At 38.1% G+C, this 22,106-nt stretch overlaps 1 protein-coding gene and 1 long non-coding RNA gene across 2 annotated transcripts; one reads left to right on the top strand and one right to left on the bottom strand.

The window, feature by feature from the left end:
• Positions 1 to 1,210: 1,210 nt before the first annotated feature.
• On the top strand, positions 1,211 to 3,624 carry LOC119082465 (protein app1-like). The gene is made up of 3 exons (XM_037191983.1): positions 1,211 to 1,253; positions 1,324 to 1,821; positions 3,551 to 3,624. The coding sequence occupies exons 1-3, from the start codon at positions 1,211 to 1,213 to the stop codon at positions 3,622 to 3,624; spliced, it is 615 nt and encodes a 204-aa protein (XP_037047878.1).
• Positions 3,625 to 9,361: 5,737 nt separating this feature from the next.
• On the bottom strand, positions 9,362 to 11,405 carry LOC119082455. Its single transcript, XR_005088641.1, has 3 exons — positions 10,815 to 11,405; positions 10,605 to 10,748; positions 9,362 to 10,536 (listed from the first exon to the last, which is right to left on the bottom strand). It is a non-coding gene; the product is annotated as an uncharacterized LOC119082455 (long non-coding RNA).
• Between the last annotated feature and the right edge of the window lie 10,701 nt (positions 11,406 to 22,106).

Genomic DNA, 22,106 nt, shown 5'->3' with positions numbered 1-22,106 from the left:
AGGCTTTCTCAAACCAATTCCATCAAAAAGTAAAACCAAATTTTCTACATCCTTCTACCTTTACATCATATTCCCTTAGAATAAACTGTTCACCCAACCCTAATGAAAAGCTTTCTCGTTTGTTCTGTACTGAATGACTGCAGGACCGGACTGGCCACTGAAAAGCGCTCTTGTGGAATTCAGGAAAAAGCGCTTGAAATGTAGCAAAAAGGCAAGAGGCGCGGGGTAATTTGGCACATGGTGCAAAAAACACGCAATTTTCAACTGCGTAAAAGGTGAATTCGCTCACAATTTTACTTCACTAAAATTTTGTGAAAGGAATAATTAAGCTAACAAACATTTATGGCATTAAATTTGTGTGTGCGAGATTGTGAAAAATTGACTTTAATAATGTCATATTTCTGCTTCGTGTGCCCAGATTACCCGATACCCCGAAAATTTTATATTAATTTTTCAAAGATTGAGGTAAGCTTTGTGAAAATGACATATAACATGAAAAAATTTGACATATCAAATGCAAATGCACATGATATCAAATTCAGAAAAGTGCACTGTGATTTTCCAGGTGGCCATTCCGAGCCTGAATGACTCGAAATTTCTGTTTCTGAAAAACTTCCCCTTTCTCTCTTTAATTTCTATTTTATAGTATATCTAATAAGAATTTTTGGTAGATAATTTTACTCTGGTCATTCTGATTTTCCAATCATTATTGTAATTGAAACGTGGTTACATACCGCGTACCGAAATCAGAATTTATACAGTGGAGAAATTTTTGTAAAATGTTCCCCTTATTATTTCATTCATAATTTTTACATTTAAAATGTAATGAAGGTTTTAGAATGCTGTTTAGGTATTATTTAGATGAAAATAAAATTTTATTGATAGCAAAATTCGAATATCACACGTGGATATTGAAAGGTCGTAATTATCACCTGGTAACGATAAAATTTTATTGATATCGTCTCATCGATATTGAGGGAACGAGATATTATGAATATGTCATGTACATAATTTAAGGATGATATTTACTGTCTACGGTAGGTACAGTAGTATGATGAGGATTGTGAATAGTAAAAACATGTGTGGTTATCATATGTGCATTTACCTGGAGGGACGTGTAGGTATTTAAGGGACTGCATGGTACAAATATCAGTTAGTTCATCTTTTAACAGCAACAGTTTAGTTCATCTTTTGACAGTAACAGTTTGAAATGGAAAATTTAAGCCTTGACAACGAGGGCACTATCTCATCTTGTAAGTATATCGAGCATAAGTCCCTATCTAGAACCTTCGTTTTATAAATTTTTATTTCCAGTTTATTTAGGTGAATGGGACACTACACCACGAGTACCTTCTTCGATTGGAGGAACATCGCCGTCGCAATTTTCGTACCGCTCATCACCACGTTCACCTTCACTTCCCCGGGGTACATCGCCAACGTATTCACCAGGATCGTCCAGACCTACTTCCCCGCTATACTCCGAAGCGGATGACGATGAGGTTCGTGAAGTCTCATCCGACGACGAAGCTCCTGAAGAACCACTGGTGCCGATCGCAAACATCGAAGTTCATCCACTTCCAGTTGTACTACCAGCACAACCATCTGTACCAGCACAACCGGCTGTTCCAGTACAACCGGCTGTTCCAGCACAACCGGCTGTTCCAGCAAAACCGGCTGTACCAGTGCAAGTGGCTGTACCACCACATCCAGCTGTATTTCAGAAAATTCAGCTATCATCACCGGTACGTAACCTGTGTGCGGTTTGTAAGGAAACTGATGCATTCACGAACGTTGTCTACGTTAAGTGTAGACACATAATCTGTGAGCTCTGCTCAATTAGACTGTATGAACATGGAAATCCTTACAAGTGTCCCCAGTGCAGAACGATAGGTAACTATGTACGCGGGATTGTACAGTAAAATGTCAGTGTTTTTTTATAAAAATTTTGAAATCGATCAACTTGTATGATTCAAACTACTATGGCAATATAAGATAAACATTGACACATAGGATTAATTAACGTTTTTCTCTTATGTCGTATTATTTGCAAACACAGAAAAAGACGTTTTTAAAACTACGATGGCTAGCAACGCACTTCACGCATGCATGATCATAGTGGTCGGCTGCAGAAAGTACTCTATTTCACATGGAAATATTTTTATAGTGTTCTACGTTTGTATAATACACTGTCCAGTTTCAGTACTCTATTTAGAGTATCATCCATGCTTGAAGTGTTTAAAATCTTTCTGGTGAGTGTCTGCTGCTCATCAAACCAACTAGCGTTGAATCTGAACGTGCATTTCCGGCTTGCCATTACTTGCGTAGTAAAATATATTGTGGATTTAGGCGATATTTCACAAAACTGCCACTAATTGACGCTGTCGGAAAGTCGGTCTTCTGCCACTTCACACTATTTATATTTTCAAAGGCAGCGTGCTTGAAAATTTACATTACCTAACAAATCAATTAATTTTTAAATCACAAAGCACAAAAATTTGCGATTGTGACGACAACAAGTCCCACAACTTATACGTTCAAGATAGAACGATGATACGTTAAGTGCATTGTGAGCATTTTTCCAAAGAGAAAATTGAATTTACAATGTGACATCTACGCTGTTGCAAACATAAGTTAAAGTTACCCGGCCTTCACACCAGGGCCTAATATTTGAGAACAGCTTTTGAGAATATTGAGATTTTTGAGAATATTTGAGAATATTGAGAATATTGGGAATATTTGAGAATTTTGAGAATATTTGAGAATATTGAGAATTTTGAGAATATTTGAGAATTTTGAGAATATTTGAGAATTTTGAGAATATTGAGAATTAATTCTCGAACTAGGTAAAAAATAATGTGTCATATCCGAACTTCGGTTTATTCTCATTAAAAAGTTTAGAGCAACATGGATCCGATGAAATCGTCGCTAAGAATTTATTAGGGAAAAAATTAAAAAGCCTTTGACAGTGTATGGCACAGGGGTCTTCATCACAAAATGTCTTGAATTCCCTTTGTATCTCATTAAAATTGAGCAATTCTTCCTCTCCCAGCGTTACTTTTATGTGTGTATGAACGACCACAAGTCTAAAATTTTCCTGGCTTTGGCTGGCGTTCCAGAAGGTAGTGTATTGAGACCCACTCTGTACAACATCTTCCAGGGCCTAATATTTATTCTCAAATATTATCAATATTCTTTTTATTTTTAGATAAGCGAAAAAAAGACTGCTGAAATTGCACAGCCAGTAAAAAATCGATCTTTTCATAAACAGAAATTACAATAAATAAAAATCGTCCACTCTATTCCTTCCCAATGTTCCAAGAATACATGCTGCGTTTCCTCTTTGAATAGCAATTGAAATTCTTTGCGATCAACGATCCTAATTTCGCGACAAATTTTTTGTTCCTGGACCCATGCAACCTAAAGATTCAAAAGCAAGCGGGGTGAATAAGTAATTTTCTTTAAGTTTTCTATAATGATTAAGTATCACACACTGTCACATCCCATAAAAGAGATTTACCATGACTCCACGGAATTAGAGTCATTCCATCAGGTCTTTTACTGTCATCTCTAGAAATTCCTGGTGACTGTAACAATGTTGGAACATCTGCAGCAGAAAAAGCATAAGAATCATGTCGCGGCGTTATCCCTGTCTTAACCTTGCATGATAAGCCATGCAAACCGTCCTTTTTAACTAACTCAGCACAGACACACCTATACTCCTCGCATAATTGGGATCCTAAACGTAGACCAACAGCAATTCTAGCAGCATTGTTATCTAATAGCAAACCTAGCTGACTCGACGGGACAACTTGCAGCCACTTTGAAGATTCTTTAGTAGATGACGCAAGCAGTCATTCACCTTCCTCTCATCATCACTACCTGGAACACATTCACTAGGAATCGAACTTACTAATCCCAAAACACTATCATCGACCACCTTAATATCAAACCTACTCAAAATATCATCAGACAGACTAGACGTCGAATACACAGACGACAGATACGCAGGAAGTGCCAATTCCTCAACTTTCAGAATACCTAATCCACCTTGAGCTATCGGCAGGGTAGCCTGATCCCAAGAAGAATCTAACAGCCTAACATTAGCAATCGCCTCAAGCGTCGAACGAAAAACTTCATCTACCTAATTCAAATAAGCATTCATAGAAAATGCCTTAGAAGTATGCAACAAATAGTTAAACCTACAGCTTCCTAAAGATTTCCTAAAAACGCACAAAGCCGGATGGACATCCATCAACTTCAAACTCTCGCACATCACATCACCTTTATTTCTTCAATCTTAGAAGAACACATCCTCTCTAACTCTCAATATCGTTAAATATTCTCAAATAATAATCTTCAAATGAAAAATAAATGCATTAAATCTTAGTGGAAGCAGGTTCGTGATTCATGAATGCTTTTAAAAAAATCCCGATTTTAATACCAAAATGCATGATGATCGTTTCTAACTGCTGGATTAGAGATGAGCGGGAAGTGATTCTTTTACTCTGTACCCCTGGGCCAGTTAGTGAGTAACTGATGCCCGCTATCTTCTAATCTCGATAACGCTGTGGTGAATCGCGGTAGGGCGGTTTCCGGTATGACTAAATAATAAACTATGAATCGACAGACCAATTTCTAATCGCGCAAAACAGCGGTAGAAGAGTGTGGGCATCAGTTATTCACGTGTTCTCCTCGATATCAGAAATAGATACCGACCCTAAATTTTCCGAACTGGCCCAGGGGTATTAAAATCGGGATTTTTTTAAAGCATTCATGAAGCACGAACCTGAATCTACTAAGATTTAATACAGTTTTTTTTCATTTCAAGATTTTGACAATATTTGAGAATATTGAGAATATTTGAGATTATTTGAGAATATTGAGAATATTTGAGATTATTTGAGAATATTGAGAATATTTGAGAATATTTGAGAATATTGAGAATTTGAGAATTTATTCTCAAATATTAGGCCCTGCTTCACACAGCGACGTAAGTATCGAATTTCTTTTGTCGTAGTGTCAAATTTGATATTTAGAACAAAATAAATTCGATACGTGTTTCACTGTGAGTAAGCACACTTAACTGTACCATTAAAAAACTTAAAAAAATGAGAATAAAATGAAAATAATTTCTTTTACTGATAATTAATCCATATCTTTTCAGTACCGGAAATCCCGGTACTGGTACCGGTACTGAGTTTCTCAATCCCGAATCCCGGGATTCAAAAATCGGTACGGGATTGCATTCCCTACCAGTGACTGAAAATGAAAATTTGAAGGCCATTGTCATTCAGCTTTTCGTCAGGGGGGTACTCACTCATTTTTTTAATCAAGAAATCCTATGATTTCTCTAAGATGCCACATCTTGTGTACCAAAATTTTTGTAAACTTCTATTCGAGTCGAGAACAAATTGATTTATACTCAATTTTTTTTTTTAAGGATAGTTGTTCAACTACAAGTAGGTGAACGCGCACGGAGGCCTCCGTTGGGCCCATTGTGCTACTATTGAGATTTCGTTTAAGCATACGCTGTGCCAAGGAACCTTTCTGTACTCACAATGTAGTTCAGAATGTCCTTCGGTTGCATATGTTTAACGGACTGATAATTGATGGTGTAACCGCCTAGATGCTTACTTCTGTTCATGATGTAAGCGGGGCAATTGCACAAGAAATGTTCAGCCGTATCCGAATGATGACCGCATTGGTCACAACTCGGATCTGATCGTTTTCCAATTTTAGTAAGATGGGTGTTGAAGTCGTAATGTCCTGTAGCAACACCTGTGAATAGTTTTAATCTGGTGCGGCTAACATTAATCAGATATTTTGAGTTTCTGTTATTTATACGAATGCAATGTTTAGCTTGTCTACAGGAGTGTAAGTTATTCCAATGTTGTTGGAATTTCTCTTGTTTTAGCGTCGATAACTGCCGTTTTATTATAGACGGTGGGACACCAGTGGCGGGTTCGGGTCCTGTGAAATTGTCTTCCGCTGCCGCTTTAGCAAGCGTGTCTGCCTTTTCATTACCCTCAATGCCGGAGTGGGTTGGGACCCACAGTAACTTTATGTTGTAGATGTTTGCGACTCGGTTGACCAAATTCCAGCATTCCAGCGATAGTGCAGAACTCTGTGAATGTGATCGAAGTGTCTTTAGGGCAGCTTGGCTGTCCGAGCATAATATAGATAGGTTCATCACTCAGATTGCTATCTAGCAGTGAGTGACATGCTGCTATGATCGCCCGTAGTTCCGACAGAAATATGGTGGTAAATTTACCAAGCGGGATAGAGATTTCCGTGTTCAACTTAACACAGTGCATTCCTGCGCCGGCCGAGTCCCGAATGACAGAACCGTCAGTAAATAGGACGATACCCTGTCTGGGTGGAAGCTCTCCCTTGAGCCAAATTTCTCTCTGGTATGACTACTTCGAACTTTTTGTCGAAGGTAAATGTTTTAGGGATTTTGTCAGATGGCATGGTAAGAGTTGGGAGGGTTTTATAAGCTTCGAACCAGCTTTTGGAATGTCCCGTCTGTTCAATAGCGCAGCCAGCCTGAAGAGCAATTCTGCTCATGACCTTTACAGCTTCTACTTGTATTAGGATGTGCAGAGGAGACAGGTTTAATATGACTTCCAACGCGTCTGTCGGCGTAGATTTCCAAGCACTTGTGATCGATCTACATGCTAGCCTTTGGAATTTCTTAAGTCTATTTTGAACATGTTTTAGCTTGCCTATATGGTTCCAGACGACGGAGCCGTACAGAAGGATGGGTCTAATTACTGTAGTGTAGATCCAATGCATAACTTTAGGGGATAATCCCCATTTGCTACCGTAGGCTTTTCGACATTGCCACAAAGCGACTGTGGCTTTTACTAGGCGATACTCGAGATTAGGTATCCAATTTAGTTTACTATCGAGAATTAGTCCTAGATATTTTACTATATCAGCTAGTTTGATATATTTGTCTTTAATTTTCGGAATGAAAAGGCCATCCATATTCCGTTTCCTAGTGAAAACTACCATCGTAGTTTTGTCAGGATTGACGCTAAGCTCATTCTCATCACACCAGTTGGACACTATGTTTAAAGCCGTCTGCATCAGACCACACAGGGTGTGCACACACTTACCTCTGATGACGGTAGCTAAATCGTCGGAAAAACCTTCAGTCTGGAGGTGTAGGTCGTTTAGTTCCACGAGGAGTTCGTCAACTACCATGCACCACAAGAGTGGAGGAAGGACACCACCTTGTGGGCAGCCCTTTGTAGTAGTAATATGGATGGCCTGTCCGTTGAAGTGGACCGATACTATTCTGCTGCGTTGCATGAATTCAATCCAACTCGTGATACCTGGGTCAATGCCGAATCGTATACATGCTCTTCTGATGGCTCTGTACGTGATGTAGTTGAAAGCTCCGGTTATATCTACAAAACAACCTAGGGCGTATTCATTGGACGAAAGAGAGAGTTCGATGGCTTGCACGATATTGTGTAGTGCGTTCTCCGTAGATTTACCCGGTTGATAGGCATGCTGCTTATGGTGCAGTTTATTTATCAGAAGTGGGCCGTCTCTGATGTACCTATCAACCAATTTTTCCAGAGTTTTCAGCATGAATGAAGTTAAGCTTATGGGTCTGTAGTTTTCAGCAAGAGAATAGTTACTTTTACCGGGTTTGAACATGAATGCAACCTTAGCACTACGCCAGCATTTAGGGACGTATTTGAGAAGCAAGCTTGCTTTGAATATGTTGATTAGTGCTGTGTTGATAAGAGTATCTGAATGTTGGAGCATAGCGGGAAAAATTTTGTCCAAACCAGGGGATTTGTAGGGTGCTAATCTTGTCGCTAGAAAGTATATTATCTATGAGTACGGGGTTGATCGTCCCTGCGATTTCCGACAAATCCAAGTAGGTATCGTCTGCATTTATGATTTTGCATTCCGGGAAGTGGCTCTTCATTAAGTGTTCGTACGTTTCGGACTGATTTCTAGTATATTCCCCGGAGGGAAGTAGTAATGAACCTACTGCCTGTAACGGATCCTTTGATAATATCTTGACCAACTTGGCCGAGTCGTGGATACTGTTAATGGAGCTACATTGATCTCTCCAAGCAGCTCTTTCCTTACGTCTCAGATTTCTACTGTACACTCTTAATTCGTTGTAGTAAGGCTCGAAATTGCCAGTAGTTTTACACGCGTTAAAAGCTCTTCTGACTTTGATCCTGTTCTTCCTGTCTTCGTGAGAGTAATAAGGCACTGAATTGCCCGCTTTATGGGATCGAATGGGGCAGGCGAGCTCAAAAGCCTCGGTTAATAAAGCTTGAAGGGATTCTGCGAAATTGTCGAGTTCAGTTTCGTTCTGCGGTACCGTGGTATGAGTTAGTTTGCTCATATTATCCGTAATATCATTTAAGAAGACTTCCCAGTTTGTGGAAGCCGGGTTCCTGAATTGTAGCGGTGGTAGGTCGACCGTTCTTATTTTGAAGTGAATGCAGCGATGATCAGAGGTTAAAATTTCCTCGGTAACTAACCAGTCTGTGATAAGTGTAAGAATCTCTTTAGAGCACAGAGTTAAGTCTAAGACTTCCTTTCTCAGTTTATTCACGAAAGTGGGTTTATTTCCTCTGTTGACTATAGACAGGTCCGTCGTGATAAGGAATTCTAGCAGACTGTCACCCCTAGAGTTTGTATTAGTGCTACCCCATGTAAGGTGATGCGCGTTGGAATCCCGTCAGTAAAGGAACGTTGTTGGCCCTACAATAGCTTGAGACTTTTATGAATTCATCGGTAGGCGGTTCATCATCAGAGTCGAAGGGAAAGTAGGACGAGCAGATGACGATATTCTTATCCGTGCCCTTTATTTTGATGGTCAGTAGCGCTACGGCCTGGTCTTTAGTACTGAGGTTATATAGGGGGTGAATCGTTAGATTGTTGGAATGATAAATAGCCGCTCTTGGCCTATCGTTGCCGCCCATTTGTATAACACTGCCTTTTTTCCTATCCAAGCCTTTAATGATATTCAGTTTCACCACTGGCTCTTGAATCAATGTTATAAACGTGGTTTTAGACCGTAATAGTTTGTTTAATTCAGCAGTGGGCGCGTACGCCCTGTGCAAATTGATTTGAAAGAATTCGAGCTCTTTATCCATGGCGGCACTTGAATATCGAGAATGAATACCTGGTGGTGGCAATTTGACATGTGTAAGCTATGAGGGGATGGCTGTGTTGGAGTGTACGCTTTAGTATTATCAAGCCGAGCCTGTCGTTCCTAATTACCAATCCTGTAAAAGTTCTTACCTTCCTACCGGCTGTAGAACCACTGCGTAGATGTGCTTTTCTTGAAGACGAAAGACAGTTCGATTTAGATTGCAAAATGTTTAATTGACTGCGTAAGGTGCATATTATGGTATAAATCTTTACGGACATTATTTCTTCGATTCAGCTGTAACCTTGATCCTGCCGGTTTCGTAGTAAGGCCTGTGGCCCATATCCTTGAGTGCTGCAACGGATGCCTCATCTATGCCGAAAAATACGATTGTTCTATCTCCTCTGATTCGCTGGTTTTTGTACGGTCTCCAATGTAGAGTATCAAGGGTGTCATTCTCGCGCTCCAATTCTTCGCAAAAGTCCACAAAATTGGGTGGTTTGTTGTTGAAAATCACCGAAGCTTTAAGCAGTTTGGGAATGACACCTTGGTCGATGACCTTCAACTTGATCTTGTCAAACAATCCTTCGAGTTTGGGGAGAATGTTTAGCGCCCATTTCTTGGCAGCCTCATTCGGGCACACAAATTTATAGCGTCCTCTGTCTGGGCCGCTAAATTAAAATTTCACATTGACGTCCTCTTCGGCTTTCATGGCGCTGGCTACTTTTGCAGCGATTTTACCACCCTGCTTGTCCGAAAAGAGACAGTCGCTGTCCTCAGGTACGATTAACACGAGGTTCAGATCTGGTTTGTTGACCGTTTCGTCGTCTGAAGACATGATGACTTTCCTTCGCTTCGCAGATTTTGAGAAAGATTCGTCCTCTCTGGATCGCTTGCCAATGGTTTGAACCTCTACTTGCTTACTGGATGAATTTACCTTCGCTATGCCGGCACTAGTGGTGCTTACCGTATCCGAATGTGTAGTTACAGGTACGTTAGCCGTGGATGTGTTTAAATCTAGCTTCAGAGTTGACGCGTTGCTGATGAGGGGATCCCCGTTGGGCACTATGTTGATGCTGCTAGACGTAAATTCGTGGCTTGGATTATGATTCCCTGATTCGTTGGCTCTTGATTCACTGGCGCTGGTGGTGCTTATTATGTCCGAATGTAGTGGAAAGGATGACTCTGAAGTGTACGAGTTGATTCCTACTTTCAGGGTGGACAGGTTATCGATGAGGGAATCCTCGTTGAGCGCAAAGTCGCTACCAATTAATGTAAAATCGAGGTCGGTATTCTGATCTACTGAGTCGTTATCGCCGTCCGCGCCCAAAAGAGAGTCCTCGTCGTACAGGCTTGTGTTGTTAAGCTCCTCGCTCATACCTTTTGAGGCTCGCCTGTGTAGTCTGCAAGAAGTAACGGAAAAATTATTCGAGTCAATGGACTGGAGAGGGGTGATGAGAGATGATTTTACCTCTCTTAAGTATAAACCGGGCCCATGCGGTCTATCAAAGCGATGAATGCAAAATAATGGGTCTCTGACTCCGAACGAGCTAGCGTCACTGTGTCTGCCTGGGATTGCTATTATATAATCACGTTTGGTACGCTCAGGCGCAGTCTGGTAATAATAAAATGATTCGAGGTTAGATGTAAAAACGGCGTGGAATCCAATTGAGTGTATCACCTGAAAAAATTCTGCCGGTGGTGTTCCTTCCGAGCGATAAAAGTGATGACCTTCGTCGTGACAATGCCGAAAATGTATGAAGCCTTGACACGTGCCTGATTTCAATGATGAGAAACAGCCAGTAGTCGGTTTCTTGGGAAATAACCGCGCACCAAAACCGGCCTTCTTGTCGTTCTGCAAACCAGAGATCGGTGCCTCGAATGTATTATTTCTGACAAGTACGCACAATAAGCGGTTGTTGGTTTATGACCGAGAATAATGCCCAAAAAACGTGACCTACCAGTTGACTGAGTGATACGAGAATGTCCGACACTCCGAAAGAGAAAGGTAAGATCGGTGCAATGGTACTAGAATGACATGGAGGGGGTTGTATAGAGAAGAAAGTGTATGTGTGAGATCAATGCAAACAAGAGATCCCGTCTGATTTATAATTTGACATGAAGAGACGTCATTTAAGTGTATATAACCAAATGAGCTGTTAGAGCCTGAAGGCAGAGCGCCAATATTATAAGAGTTTAAGCAAAATAAACCCAAGGAGCCGTGAGGCCGTACTGAGCTCAGAGAGCTTGAAGGCAGAGCGCCAATATAAGAGTTTATATAAAATAAACCCAGAACGCTGTCACGCGTTAACACACTGTGGTGTGAGAGTCTGACTCTCACCATCGCAGTGTGTAGAGAGGAAATCATCCACATGTAATGGTAAATAATGAATAGCGTGTTCGATTCACATACCTCGATCGCAGTACCGTTTTTGTCTACGGAGCATTTCGAAATCGAGACCTCAAGGTACTCTTGGGGCCCCAAAAGCTGTACCAGCCGAGTTACACCGTCAGCAAAAACCTTGCTACGAAAGGATGGGCAGTTGTAGAAAACGACCGCCACATCCACCCGGTTGAAAAACCAGGCAATTTTTATTAATGCCATAAGAACACCAATATAACAGAGCGCAATAGAACAACGTCCGCTCTCCTCGGTGGTCGCCACTCAATATACTCAATACTCAATATACTAAACGCACCAAAGTTTCCAACCAACCTCTAAGTCAATGAGGTGGGGAATAGAGATTCTCTTGTGTTGTAGGAGATTTTCTTTTATTGTAGGAGATTCTATTGTGATGAAGAGATTCTCTTGTGATGTACGAGATCTCTGGTGATGTCCTAGATTCTCTGTCGATGTGATAGATTCTTTGTTGATGTTATAACATTCTGCTGTGATGTATAAGATCTGCTTTGAATAAAAATCTCTTACATAAAAAGAGCGTATATGTTACAAAGGAACAAGCCAAGGAATCTAATGCATAACGAGAGATTGTAATACTTCAAAAAAAATTGTACGTCATAATAGAATCTTCTCCGTCACAAGAGGACCTTACACGTCACATCATAAGATTCTTTTGTGATGCACAAGATTCTTTTGTTATGCACAAGATTCTTTTGTGATACACAAGATTCTTTTGTGATGCACAAGATTCTTTTGTGATGCACAAGATTCTCTTGTGATACACAAGATTCTTTTGTGATGCACAATATTCTCTTGTGATGCTTTGGATTCTCTTGTGTTTGAAGAGATTCTCATGTAATGTATAAGATTATTTTAATGTATAAAAATTTGTTGCAATTTGTAACGTTCTCTGTTTAAGATTATCTTGATTGCCTACAGATTTATTGCTTACAATTAAGATTCTCTTCTCATCGCGAGACTTTCTGTATTAACATCAAAGGACGAGAAAGAAAATCATAAATACAGTTTAAGATTTTTCAGCACTCCGAGCAGCACTCGGAGGGAATCACCAATTAGCAATTAGAGGAAATAAGTCACAAGATATGACACGATATCTTGTGACGGCCTTTCTCATTAAAATCCTGATAGAAGCAAGTATAGAAAGCAAGCTTGTACATACATATTTAAAATTGCTAGAATGTTAATAAATGATAAATATTTGATGATAATATTTTTTACGATAAAATTTACAAATTGAAATTCATTTGAATTCATTCCAAAAATTATTCTAATTTATTTTTATTTTTAATTTTACTTGAATGGCGCTTTTTTCGCTTTTTCGATACAATCTTTTCCTCATTTTGGGCTGCAGGCAACACAGATTTTGTAGCAGGTTCCGAGGCAGGTTCTGAATTAGAAGAAGAAATGTTTTTTAAATTTTTTGTTGTTACTTTCTTGGTAGTGAATCTATAAAAATTGGTTGAAAAATGGTTTATGTCAACGCTTTTCGTACTCGTTGGCTGTCAGATAACAATTCGTGATATCTTTGGATGTTATCGAATAAAGAAAGGAAGAGAATGCACATATATAGATCTCTTCGTTTGGTGAAACTGATGACGGAAACGTGAGGAATGGTGGGGAAAATTGTGCAAACTAATTGAAACCAATTTCACAATTTCACATAGTAATGAATAAGTGAATGCGTCCAATTCTTTGAAATGAATGTAAATGAACTAAATACGGGGAATTTCCTTAGAAGCAAAGTTGGTTGTCATTAGTTTGCACACAAAACCGAACCGTCGATCGTCACACCAGCGGTAATTTTAGTGATCTATATATACAGAGGTAAAGCAAACGATACTGAAGAACAAGGCAAGCAAACAAGTACAGTTGAAGGAGGTGCTCCCAAATCATGCGAACGGAAATTCTCTCATATACGTAAATAACCACGTCACACCGTACTTCGGAAAATTACTGGCGCGGCGGCAGGAAGAAGAGTTTTTTCATTCGGTGCGATTAACAAAGAATGGTTGTCAGATACGGTTTGAAGATGGTGGTGATGAGCGAACTTCTCGGAATCTAGATGAATTACGAGAATTGGTGGCATTGTACGACGGAGGGTCAGTAAACCAGCGCAAAAGACCGAGGGCAGATGATGATGATGCATTGACTGTTGCTTGTAGAGCGAAGAAGTAAATTAGACGGTTAAATGTTGATACACATTGACGGCGCAAGTGATTACTTTTTCTGTAATTTCTTTCCATTTTTTTTCCATTTTGCGCTCTTTATTAATTCTATTATTTTTTTCATTTTTCATTTTTTTTCTTTCTCTTTCTTCTGTTATCTTTTCTTGAATTACATTTTTGGGTTAATACCCGTTTTAGTGAAGTAAGTTATCCTCGAAGTTTTAAGTTTATAATCCTGAAGGCTCTTGTTTGTTATTTTCATGGGCGCGCGTTAGCATAGCGCCCGTGACGCAAATCCTATTACTAAAAAAAATTTCAATTTTTTTTTTGTCGTAGACTGCAGAATTATATATACAGCAAATATCGAAGTTCTACAATTCAAATACAAATGACTCCAAATTACCATTAAAAAAAACTAGGCGTCCGTACGAGTTCAACGAGCTATCACACGTTCTTGCAGCTTAAAATTTGGCGACGCAAAAAATTTTCCAAGAAGCCCATTTCCATACATTTTGGTCAATTTCAGTACTTTAAACGAAATGAAAAAATCCTACGTTACTTTGTTAGTCCGTCCGTCCGTGTTTCCTATCTTTTCATATAAATTTTTTTTATTACAAAACGTTTTTTTTACAAGAAATAAAGCGTTTACAAAATATAAAATATCTCGTTCATATTTTCCGACGTATCGAATGTAGCCATTACACTCGCAGCATTGTTTCTTTGAATGGCTAAACTTATCCGTTGTTTTAGATACGTCTTTGATTTTCTTTCTCCCGTTGCTTGTGATATTTTTTTGCCTAGTTTGTTGATAAAATCTATCGTCTCTAAACACCATACCCCCAAAGTTTCCACAGCAAATGGAAGGATCAAGAAGTTCTGCTCCAGTAGTCCTTTGTATTTTCGATGTTTATTTTTTGCTGCTAATTCTGCGACCTATCTTCTAAAGTCTTCTTTAGATTTTGTTGAAATTTTGGGAGTAGATTCTAGTCGTCATTCTAAGACATTCCAGAAAAAAATTTGGGGGGAACCGGCCTCGTTTCGGAACTAGGGCTCCTCGAAGTTCCCATATAGGCCACATATAAGAACACCTTTAAGTGTGTGTGTGTGTGTGTGGATGGGTATGGTAAAACAAATTTGTTCGCTTTCGGTAAGCTCTGCTCGCCTCAATTTTTTTTCCTAAATTTAGTATTTTTTAAATTTTTAAAATTTTACAAATTTTTAAAATTTTACAAATTTTTAAAATTTTACAAATTTTTTAAATTTTACAAATTTTTTAAATTTTACAAATTTTTTAAATTTTACAAATTTTTTAAATTTTTCAATCTACTAATTCTTCCAAAAGAACTGATATCAGTCAAAAACACTCAAAAGAGTAAAACTGACGCAAGTCCCTGTGCATACTGTTGAGGAAAGTACTTTTAAGAAATTTTTTAAAATAGGCAAGAATACGTCCTAATACCTCCGAATCATCTGCCACTTTGTGACGCAAAATTGTTTTGGTAAAATTTTGTTTCTAGAATTTCTTTGGTCAAATTTTTGCTGTTACAGTTTTTGCGTACAAGCGCAGAATGCGTCACCTCTAGCGATATCAGTTGTTTTGGAAGTATGCACAGGGACTTGCGTCACTTTTACTCTTTTAAGTGTTTTTGACTGATTTGATTTAAACGAGGAAACTGTAAATTTGTTTGACTGAAATAATAATATCGTTGAAACTCTGAAATTCGTTGTCTCTGAACGCACTATTTCTGTACATTAATAACGCAAGTCTAAATTGTAAGATCACATTGAAATTAACCAGTTTGAAAAGGTGAGTAAAGAGAGCAAGACCGTATGTAAGATCATCAAATCAAATTATTCACCATTAAGCTTAAGTAATATCAATTGTAATCGTTATGGCTGTAAGCTCTAAGCTGAAGTTGTACTATCAGAACGTCAGAGGGTTGAGAACGAAAGGTAAAGGCTTTTTTGAAAAGATAATAGCGAACTCGTATGACGTAATCCTGTTATGTGAGACTTGGTTGAACGACGATTTCTACGACTCGGAGTTTTTTGATAATAGGTATGTAGTGTTCAGAGTCGATCGGAATAGGGATGAAACTGGCATGTCAAAGGGGGGTGGTTGTCTTATAGCAGTCAGGAGTGATCTTACTTCGATGCGGATGCGAGAATGGGAATTGAGGAAGGAAGATGTTTGGATATCTGTGGTTCATGAAAGTGGCTACAAGACTCATCTTAATGTACGGTATGTCGAAGGTGAAAGCGAGTTGCCTGATTATAAAGTTCATTTCAAGAGGATAGGTGATTTGGTGACCTCGTCTGATGTGAACGATCGTTTTGTCCTGTTTGGAGATTATAACCTTAGCGATAGCGTGTTTTGGCACACTGTCGACGGTAAGTGCGAGCCAAGGGTGAACGATCAGAGTAGCTTCGACAAGCGTATCTCGTACGAGCTGCTGAATGTGACCTCGATGTGTGATCTCAGCCAGGTGAACGACGTACGTAATAAGTTGGGAAGGACCATAGACTTGGTACTCACTGACGTTGATGCGAACAAGGTTAAAGTTAACAGGATCAAAATCGGTTGTATATTTTAATAAATTTTTAATTTTTCGAAAAAAGTTTGTTTTTTTAGTTTTTTGACAATATTTTAAGAATCACGTGGCCGATGGACTCAATGTCGGGCTTAAAATTCATAACTTCCTACTACGTTTCAGGGAAAAAAGTTTATCAAAATCGGTCCAGTAGTTTCCGAGATATCTGAGATATGCCCTTTAGCAGGGCGGCCGCGGCATGTGACTTACTTTTCTCACTAATTTCGGAAACTGTTTTTAAAAGAATCGATAGTGACATAATTTTTCTTGATTTTTTTACTTTTCTCCCTATTTCCAACTATTTCGAAAAAATCGGAAGCATTTCTTATGCCAACCTTATATTTATGACAAAGAAACGTCAAACAATTTTCCTACGGGGTACCTCGGTTTTTCTCTTTTTTATTCGTACACAGTAGTTTAGTCCGCTTATCTCATGTGAATCTAAAATTCGCATAGAATTTTTTTAGTCGAACAGAAAGTAGCCGCAGGTAGCTGTATTCTGGGACCAGTACGAGTTTCTGCAAAGGTTTTATTCTGCACGCAATCTAGAGGTCCCCTTACATTCAAGCAATAAAAGAATTGACAAACAAAAAAGTTAAGACGTAAGAAAGCACTGGAAGCTATTGGCAAGGTTCAAAAATAGGGCGAAAGTCTGGAATGTAGAAAATCATCTCCTGGAAAACCCCCAGCTGATGCGATTTTTGACATAAATTCAATCGTTAGTATTTAAGGAAAAACACATTTAAAATAGAGGAACAGCGAAATTCAGCTTTTGGGAAAGATTTTTTTTTTCTATGCTCAGAAATTCTCGATAGTTCGCCCTATTTTATGGACTTTGCCATTACAAAAACTTAAAATAATTTGAATTTCTTTTTCCAATGCTTCTTTTACTGCATCAGGAATTGAAATACATTTTTAGTGAGCAATTTTCTTGTAGTCCCCGAATACAGCTAGTAAATTTTCAGAATATTTGCCCGTCAAGCTTCGACCTCGGCTTCGACTAAAAAAATGACTCTACGGATAAGTAAACTAAAAGTGGAAAACCGATGTACGTGTCACAATTAAAAAACCTAATCTATTGAGGAATCATGTTCAAAAAAGGAATAAGAAAGAAATATTTACTCAAAAACGTGAGATAAAGTTAAGTTTATTCGATGTAGCGAAACTTTACCTCAAGTTTTTGAGTAAAATCAACGCACGTCAATCATGAGTGGTACTCTAAATAGGGTACTGAAACTGGACAGAGTATCGAACAAATTTTGGCACTGTAAAAAAATCGAGCACCTTTTTTCATACAAAGTAGTACTCTATTTGGCAGCTGTCATTACTAGAAGTAATTGCTTGAAGTGCGTTGGTAAAATTCCTTACTTGGCAATGGAACAAATGGTGGAAATGGAAATTCTTGTGTGTTTACCAATCTCGGCAATTCGATCGCCAAAATCCACACAAGAAGTGCCATTTCCAGCATTTGTTTCATTGGTAATTAAAGTTCTATTTGAATCAAGCGAAGGTAAACAACTTTTAAGGATTAGTCATTCTTGTTTTAAGCAATCGTTCACCTCGTTTCCAATCGATGATGTTAACGGGAAAAAACTATTGTATTTTTGATAGCTCATCGTAGATAGAGTTAGAAGAAGATATATTTGCTCAAAAAAGCGTTTAAAAAATAATATTTCATTTGGTTGAGTCATTTCAGTTCAGAGGCAAAAACAAGTAATCGGATAACAATAAGTTCTTAGGGCCTCCAAATCGTCAAAACTACGTTTCTTATTATTTTCAGATCTTCCAATCATACTTTTGTCATTTAGAAAAGGGTTTTGTTTCAATACAATAATCAATAAATTATAATCGAATTTCGTGCTCCTTTTTCAAGATTTTTTAACCTCTCGCAACGTCGCCAACTAGCGCTAAAGTGTACTTTACTTTTTTTAGTAGAAAGCGAAAGTGTGTGCTTCAAATTAACGATTTAGAGTTGGTTTTTTTTTCACTATTCGGTCACTTTTTATAAATCAATTGATAGTGAGAATGCCAACAATTTTCGGCAAATTTGATCACTTTTTCACTATTTTCTGAAGAAAAACCACATGCTTTAGTGATGTTGCTCTTGATATGATAAATGGTTCCAAATTACTCAATTTGTGGCTAAAAAACGTGCATTATTTATAGAAACCATATTTAAGTTAGTTATCAATGTTGGCAATATGTATTTAAACAAAAACTGTAGGAGCAGAGTCCGATATGTGAAATATGTACTGACCTACTGACCAAATGAAATCCACGTAAGGGGTACAAATATGAAGTGGTCAATAGAAAAATAAGTTCACTCATAGATTGCAAGGTCCTGGCAAAAGTATTAATCTTTTTCCACGATATTGTCAAGTTTACTAGATAAGGAGAAACGTTTTCAGCGTCGCAGGAGCGGTTTTGAAGTTCTACTTGTAAATAACTACATTGTCGACGATATTTATTTTCTTTTAAGTAATATTTTGCAAAAAAATGTGAATAAAAGGGAAATTAGTTGAAAAAGTTGGAAAATGGTGCAAATAGAGCCTCACTTTTTCAGATGTTGAAAATAGTTGGAAAAAGTGAGAAAAGTGAGTTAGTGGAATGCCTGCAATTTTCAAAGTCAAAACTTACCGTGCTGTGGTAGCATCGCCAGTGATCTGGACAGTCATTTTTCGAATGACCTTGTTCGCCGCATATTTTACATATTGCTGACGCCCACTCTAAGCACGCGGCACATTCGTCCTGGAAGGTGGCTGTTTCTTTGCCACACTATGAGAAAAAGAACGAAATTTTGTAATTCGCAAATTGCGTGGCAAATAACAGGACAAATGCAAACCTTTAAACAACAGGAGCTCGGACACGATGCTGTTGCATGTTCAGTGCTTCCACACATTGTGCACTTTGTTCGCTCTTTCGGTGATGAATGAGAAACCCCAGACCATTGCGCAGCAGTTTCGTTCAAATCCATTTTGGCATCAACACCATGCGCGTCATTGTAGAATGCGGTCATCTCGTCATTCCATGCCATTTCCGGATGAATAGTACATTCACTTGGTACTTCATGTTCCACTGCGTCGATTTTTATTCTTTTACTGCAAGGCGTCTCCATTTTTACACTTGATTTTGGTTTTCTTTTCCAACGATGCAGCGACGAATTTGAAATCTTTTCAACTAATTCGTCGTAGAACCTTTCACAGTCACTGACAAAACGTAAATGTCCCCAAGAGATCTTCAGTTCATTATCGACTCATTTTGTACCTGGCTGGTTAATTACCTTTGAGTGGAAATTTCCCAAAAAATCACATCAAGAAAAGAGGATCAGATGATCGTTTTTATGTATTTGTGTGAAGAAACGAACTGATGGCGACGGAAAACAGTTAGTGCGCACTAATACACCCTCATGTTGCGTTGGGTTTCGGACGAATATATACATTTTCCATAATATCGGCATTGTTGCGGTGCCAGTCGCCGCCGGTTTTTTTATAGTTCCAATAGGTTTTCATTTTAAATGCAAAAAATATTGTTCATAACCGACGCGGCCAGTAAAAAAACGATTCTCTGAACTCGTTGCTTTCCGGAGAGGGATTGTGTATCGAACGAACATTATGTTGTTTCTGTACATCGTTAGCGGCTTAAAAACAACATTGTGTGTAGAGAACCGAATTCGAAGGTGTGTGACACTGTTTCACTAGGGACCGTTTCTCGCTGAAAACAGTGTCCTACAGTTTTGTTCTATAACATTAAATTTGGAAATAATACAAAAAAAAAGATCCTTTCAATTTGAAAAGTAAATTGAAACTATAACGTAGAAAGTCTTCCAATATCAAATAATCATTATACTACTTTTCCTCCAATATTCTGAAATACAAACATCCCAAGAGCATTTTATTAGACATGTTTGATTAAGTTAGATAAGCGTCATGAACTTGTCGATCGATTTAAAAATTGCTAAGTAATTTTACATCCCATCTAAGTGATTGATGCAATTCTATGTCGGTCACACGTACAGGGATTCCACGGAAAATTTAAAGTAAAAAAGTGGAAAAATGAGTAAAAATAACAAAAATAGTTGCTAGAAATAGTTGATTTTCTGATGAAAAAGTTGGTAAAAAAGTGAGTTTTTAGGAACTTTTGTACCCTATTCTTCGTGAAGTCAATGGTTTTACCACGCCTATGTTCCCCTGCATAAAGCTACAGGTCATTAGAATCCTAGATAACTTTAATTTCACCAAACCAGGTGGGTGGTTTTTAGCGATATAGCAAAAAAAATTAAATGATAATTATACTGCAACCAATGAATTTTATAGACAGGGAGAGAGCAGAGAAATGATAAGTTGGTACGCCTGTGGCGAAATGGAATGCGCATTAGGATGACAGCTGAATTGTGTGGGAGAGAATGTGAGAGAATTTCATACAATTTTGGGGCCTGTCTCTCCCATAGCGCCCAGATGTCATCCTCATGCGCATTCTATCTCGACACAGGTGTACCAACTTATCATTTCTCTAGGAGACAGGAATAATTCCGAATCGAATCGCATTTACAAAAACCTGAAGCGTTACTTCGTTCATTACTTCAAGACTTTAGATTTGCTTGCAGAAAGTGGCAAAACATTAAAGAGAAATCAGTAAATAGAAAATGTCTGATTCTCTTTGCAGTTTTGTGACAGTCCAAACAGCATCTGGCTCAAAAATACGTAGAAGTTAAAAATTCCAATCTGAAATTGGTAGAAGAATTATGTACAACAGGAGAGGTTAGGTCGACACAATTTTCGCTTAAGCATCGCCATAAGGAAATTTAATGCAGGATGAATGTTAGGAACTTTTTTAGGATTACACTTATTGTAGGGTAAAGATTTGTTCCTGTAATTTTTATGTCAATTTAACATCCATCCACAAAATACTGACTGCAATATAGTGAACCGTAAGGTTCTTCAAGTGAAATAGAAGTTATTTGTTTCATTTTACACACTTATGAGTTAGTAACAAATTTTAAATTTTTGTATAAAATTTCAAAAATGTTGATGTTGAAGTTTTTGGATGTTTTGAAAATTTACTCATAAGCGCCTGACTTGTAACTTGAAAGCGTCTTGGTTATAACGTATACCTTCCACCTTATACGGCAATTCAACCATTTGCGCAATCCTTCTAAAAAAAATCGAAAAGAAGGTGCACTATCAGTTAACTCTTTCAATTGACGATTTTCATCCTTATTGATAAGGATTCCAAAAGGAATTGCAATATACTAACAATTTTTGGAGCTTAGGAGCAAAGTGCAATATCATTGTTAAAAAATATAGCTATTGATACATAAATCGAGGGGGCCCGCACTGAAAAGAGTTGCAAAGAGTTGCATAGAGTTGCAATCTGAAAAAAAGATTTGCAAAAGAGTTGCACGCAAAAATAAAGAGTTGCAAAAGAGTTGCACGTGGAAAAAAAGAGTTGCAAAAGAGTTGCATGTGTCAAAAATAAAGAGTTGCAAAAGATTTGCAAAAGAGTTGCAAAAGAGTTGCAGAAGAGTTGCAAAAGAGTTGCACGCCGAAAAAAAGAGTTGCAAAAGAGTTGCATGTGTCAAAAATAAAGAGTTGCAAAAGATTTGCAAAAGAGTTGCAAAAGAGTTGCAGAAGAGTTGCAAAAGAGTTGCAGAAGAGTTGCACATTCTAAATCTGGAATTAACACAGAAAAAAGATCTTCATTCTATAAACAAATTTGGTACATACAATTGATGTAAGAATACAGAGATAAGAGATTCTATACAATTATTAAAGAGAATTTCGAGAACTAACGTTAGA

The sequence above is a fragment of the Bradysia coprophila genome, unplaced genomic scaffold (assembly GCF_014529535.1).
Source record: "Bradysia coprophila strain Holo2 unplaced genomic scaffold, BU_Bcop_v1 contig_439, whole genome shotgun sequence".
Classification (NCBI taxonomy): domain Eukaryota; kingdom Metazoa; phylum Arthropoda; class Insecta; order Diptera; family Sciaridae; genus Bradysia; species Bradysia coprophila.
Note: the sequence above shows the minus strand (reverse complement) of the source record. Positions and strands in the feature narration are given on the sequence as shown.

What these genes read in the sequence shown, in the direction of transcription:
- LOC119082465 (XM_037191983.1), top strand. Translation starts at nt 1,211, where the DNA reads ATGGAAAATTTAAGCCTTGACAACGAGGGCACTATCTCATCTT. An exon ending in CGAGGGCACTATCTCATCTT is followed by an intron (nt 1,254 to 1,323) that starts GTAAGTATATCG and finishes CAGTTTATTTAG; the next exon opens with GTGAATGGGACACTACACCA. An exon ending in TAAGTGTAGACACATAATCT is followed by an intron (nt 1,822 to 3,550) that starts GTGAGCTCTGCT and finishes TCATTCCATCAG; the next exon opens with GTCTTTTACTGTCATCTCTA.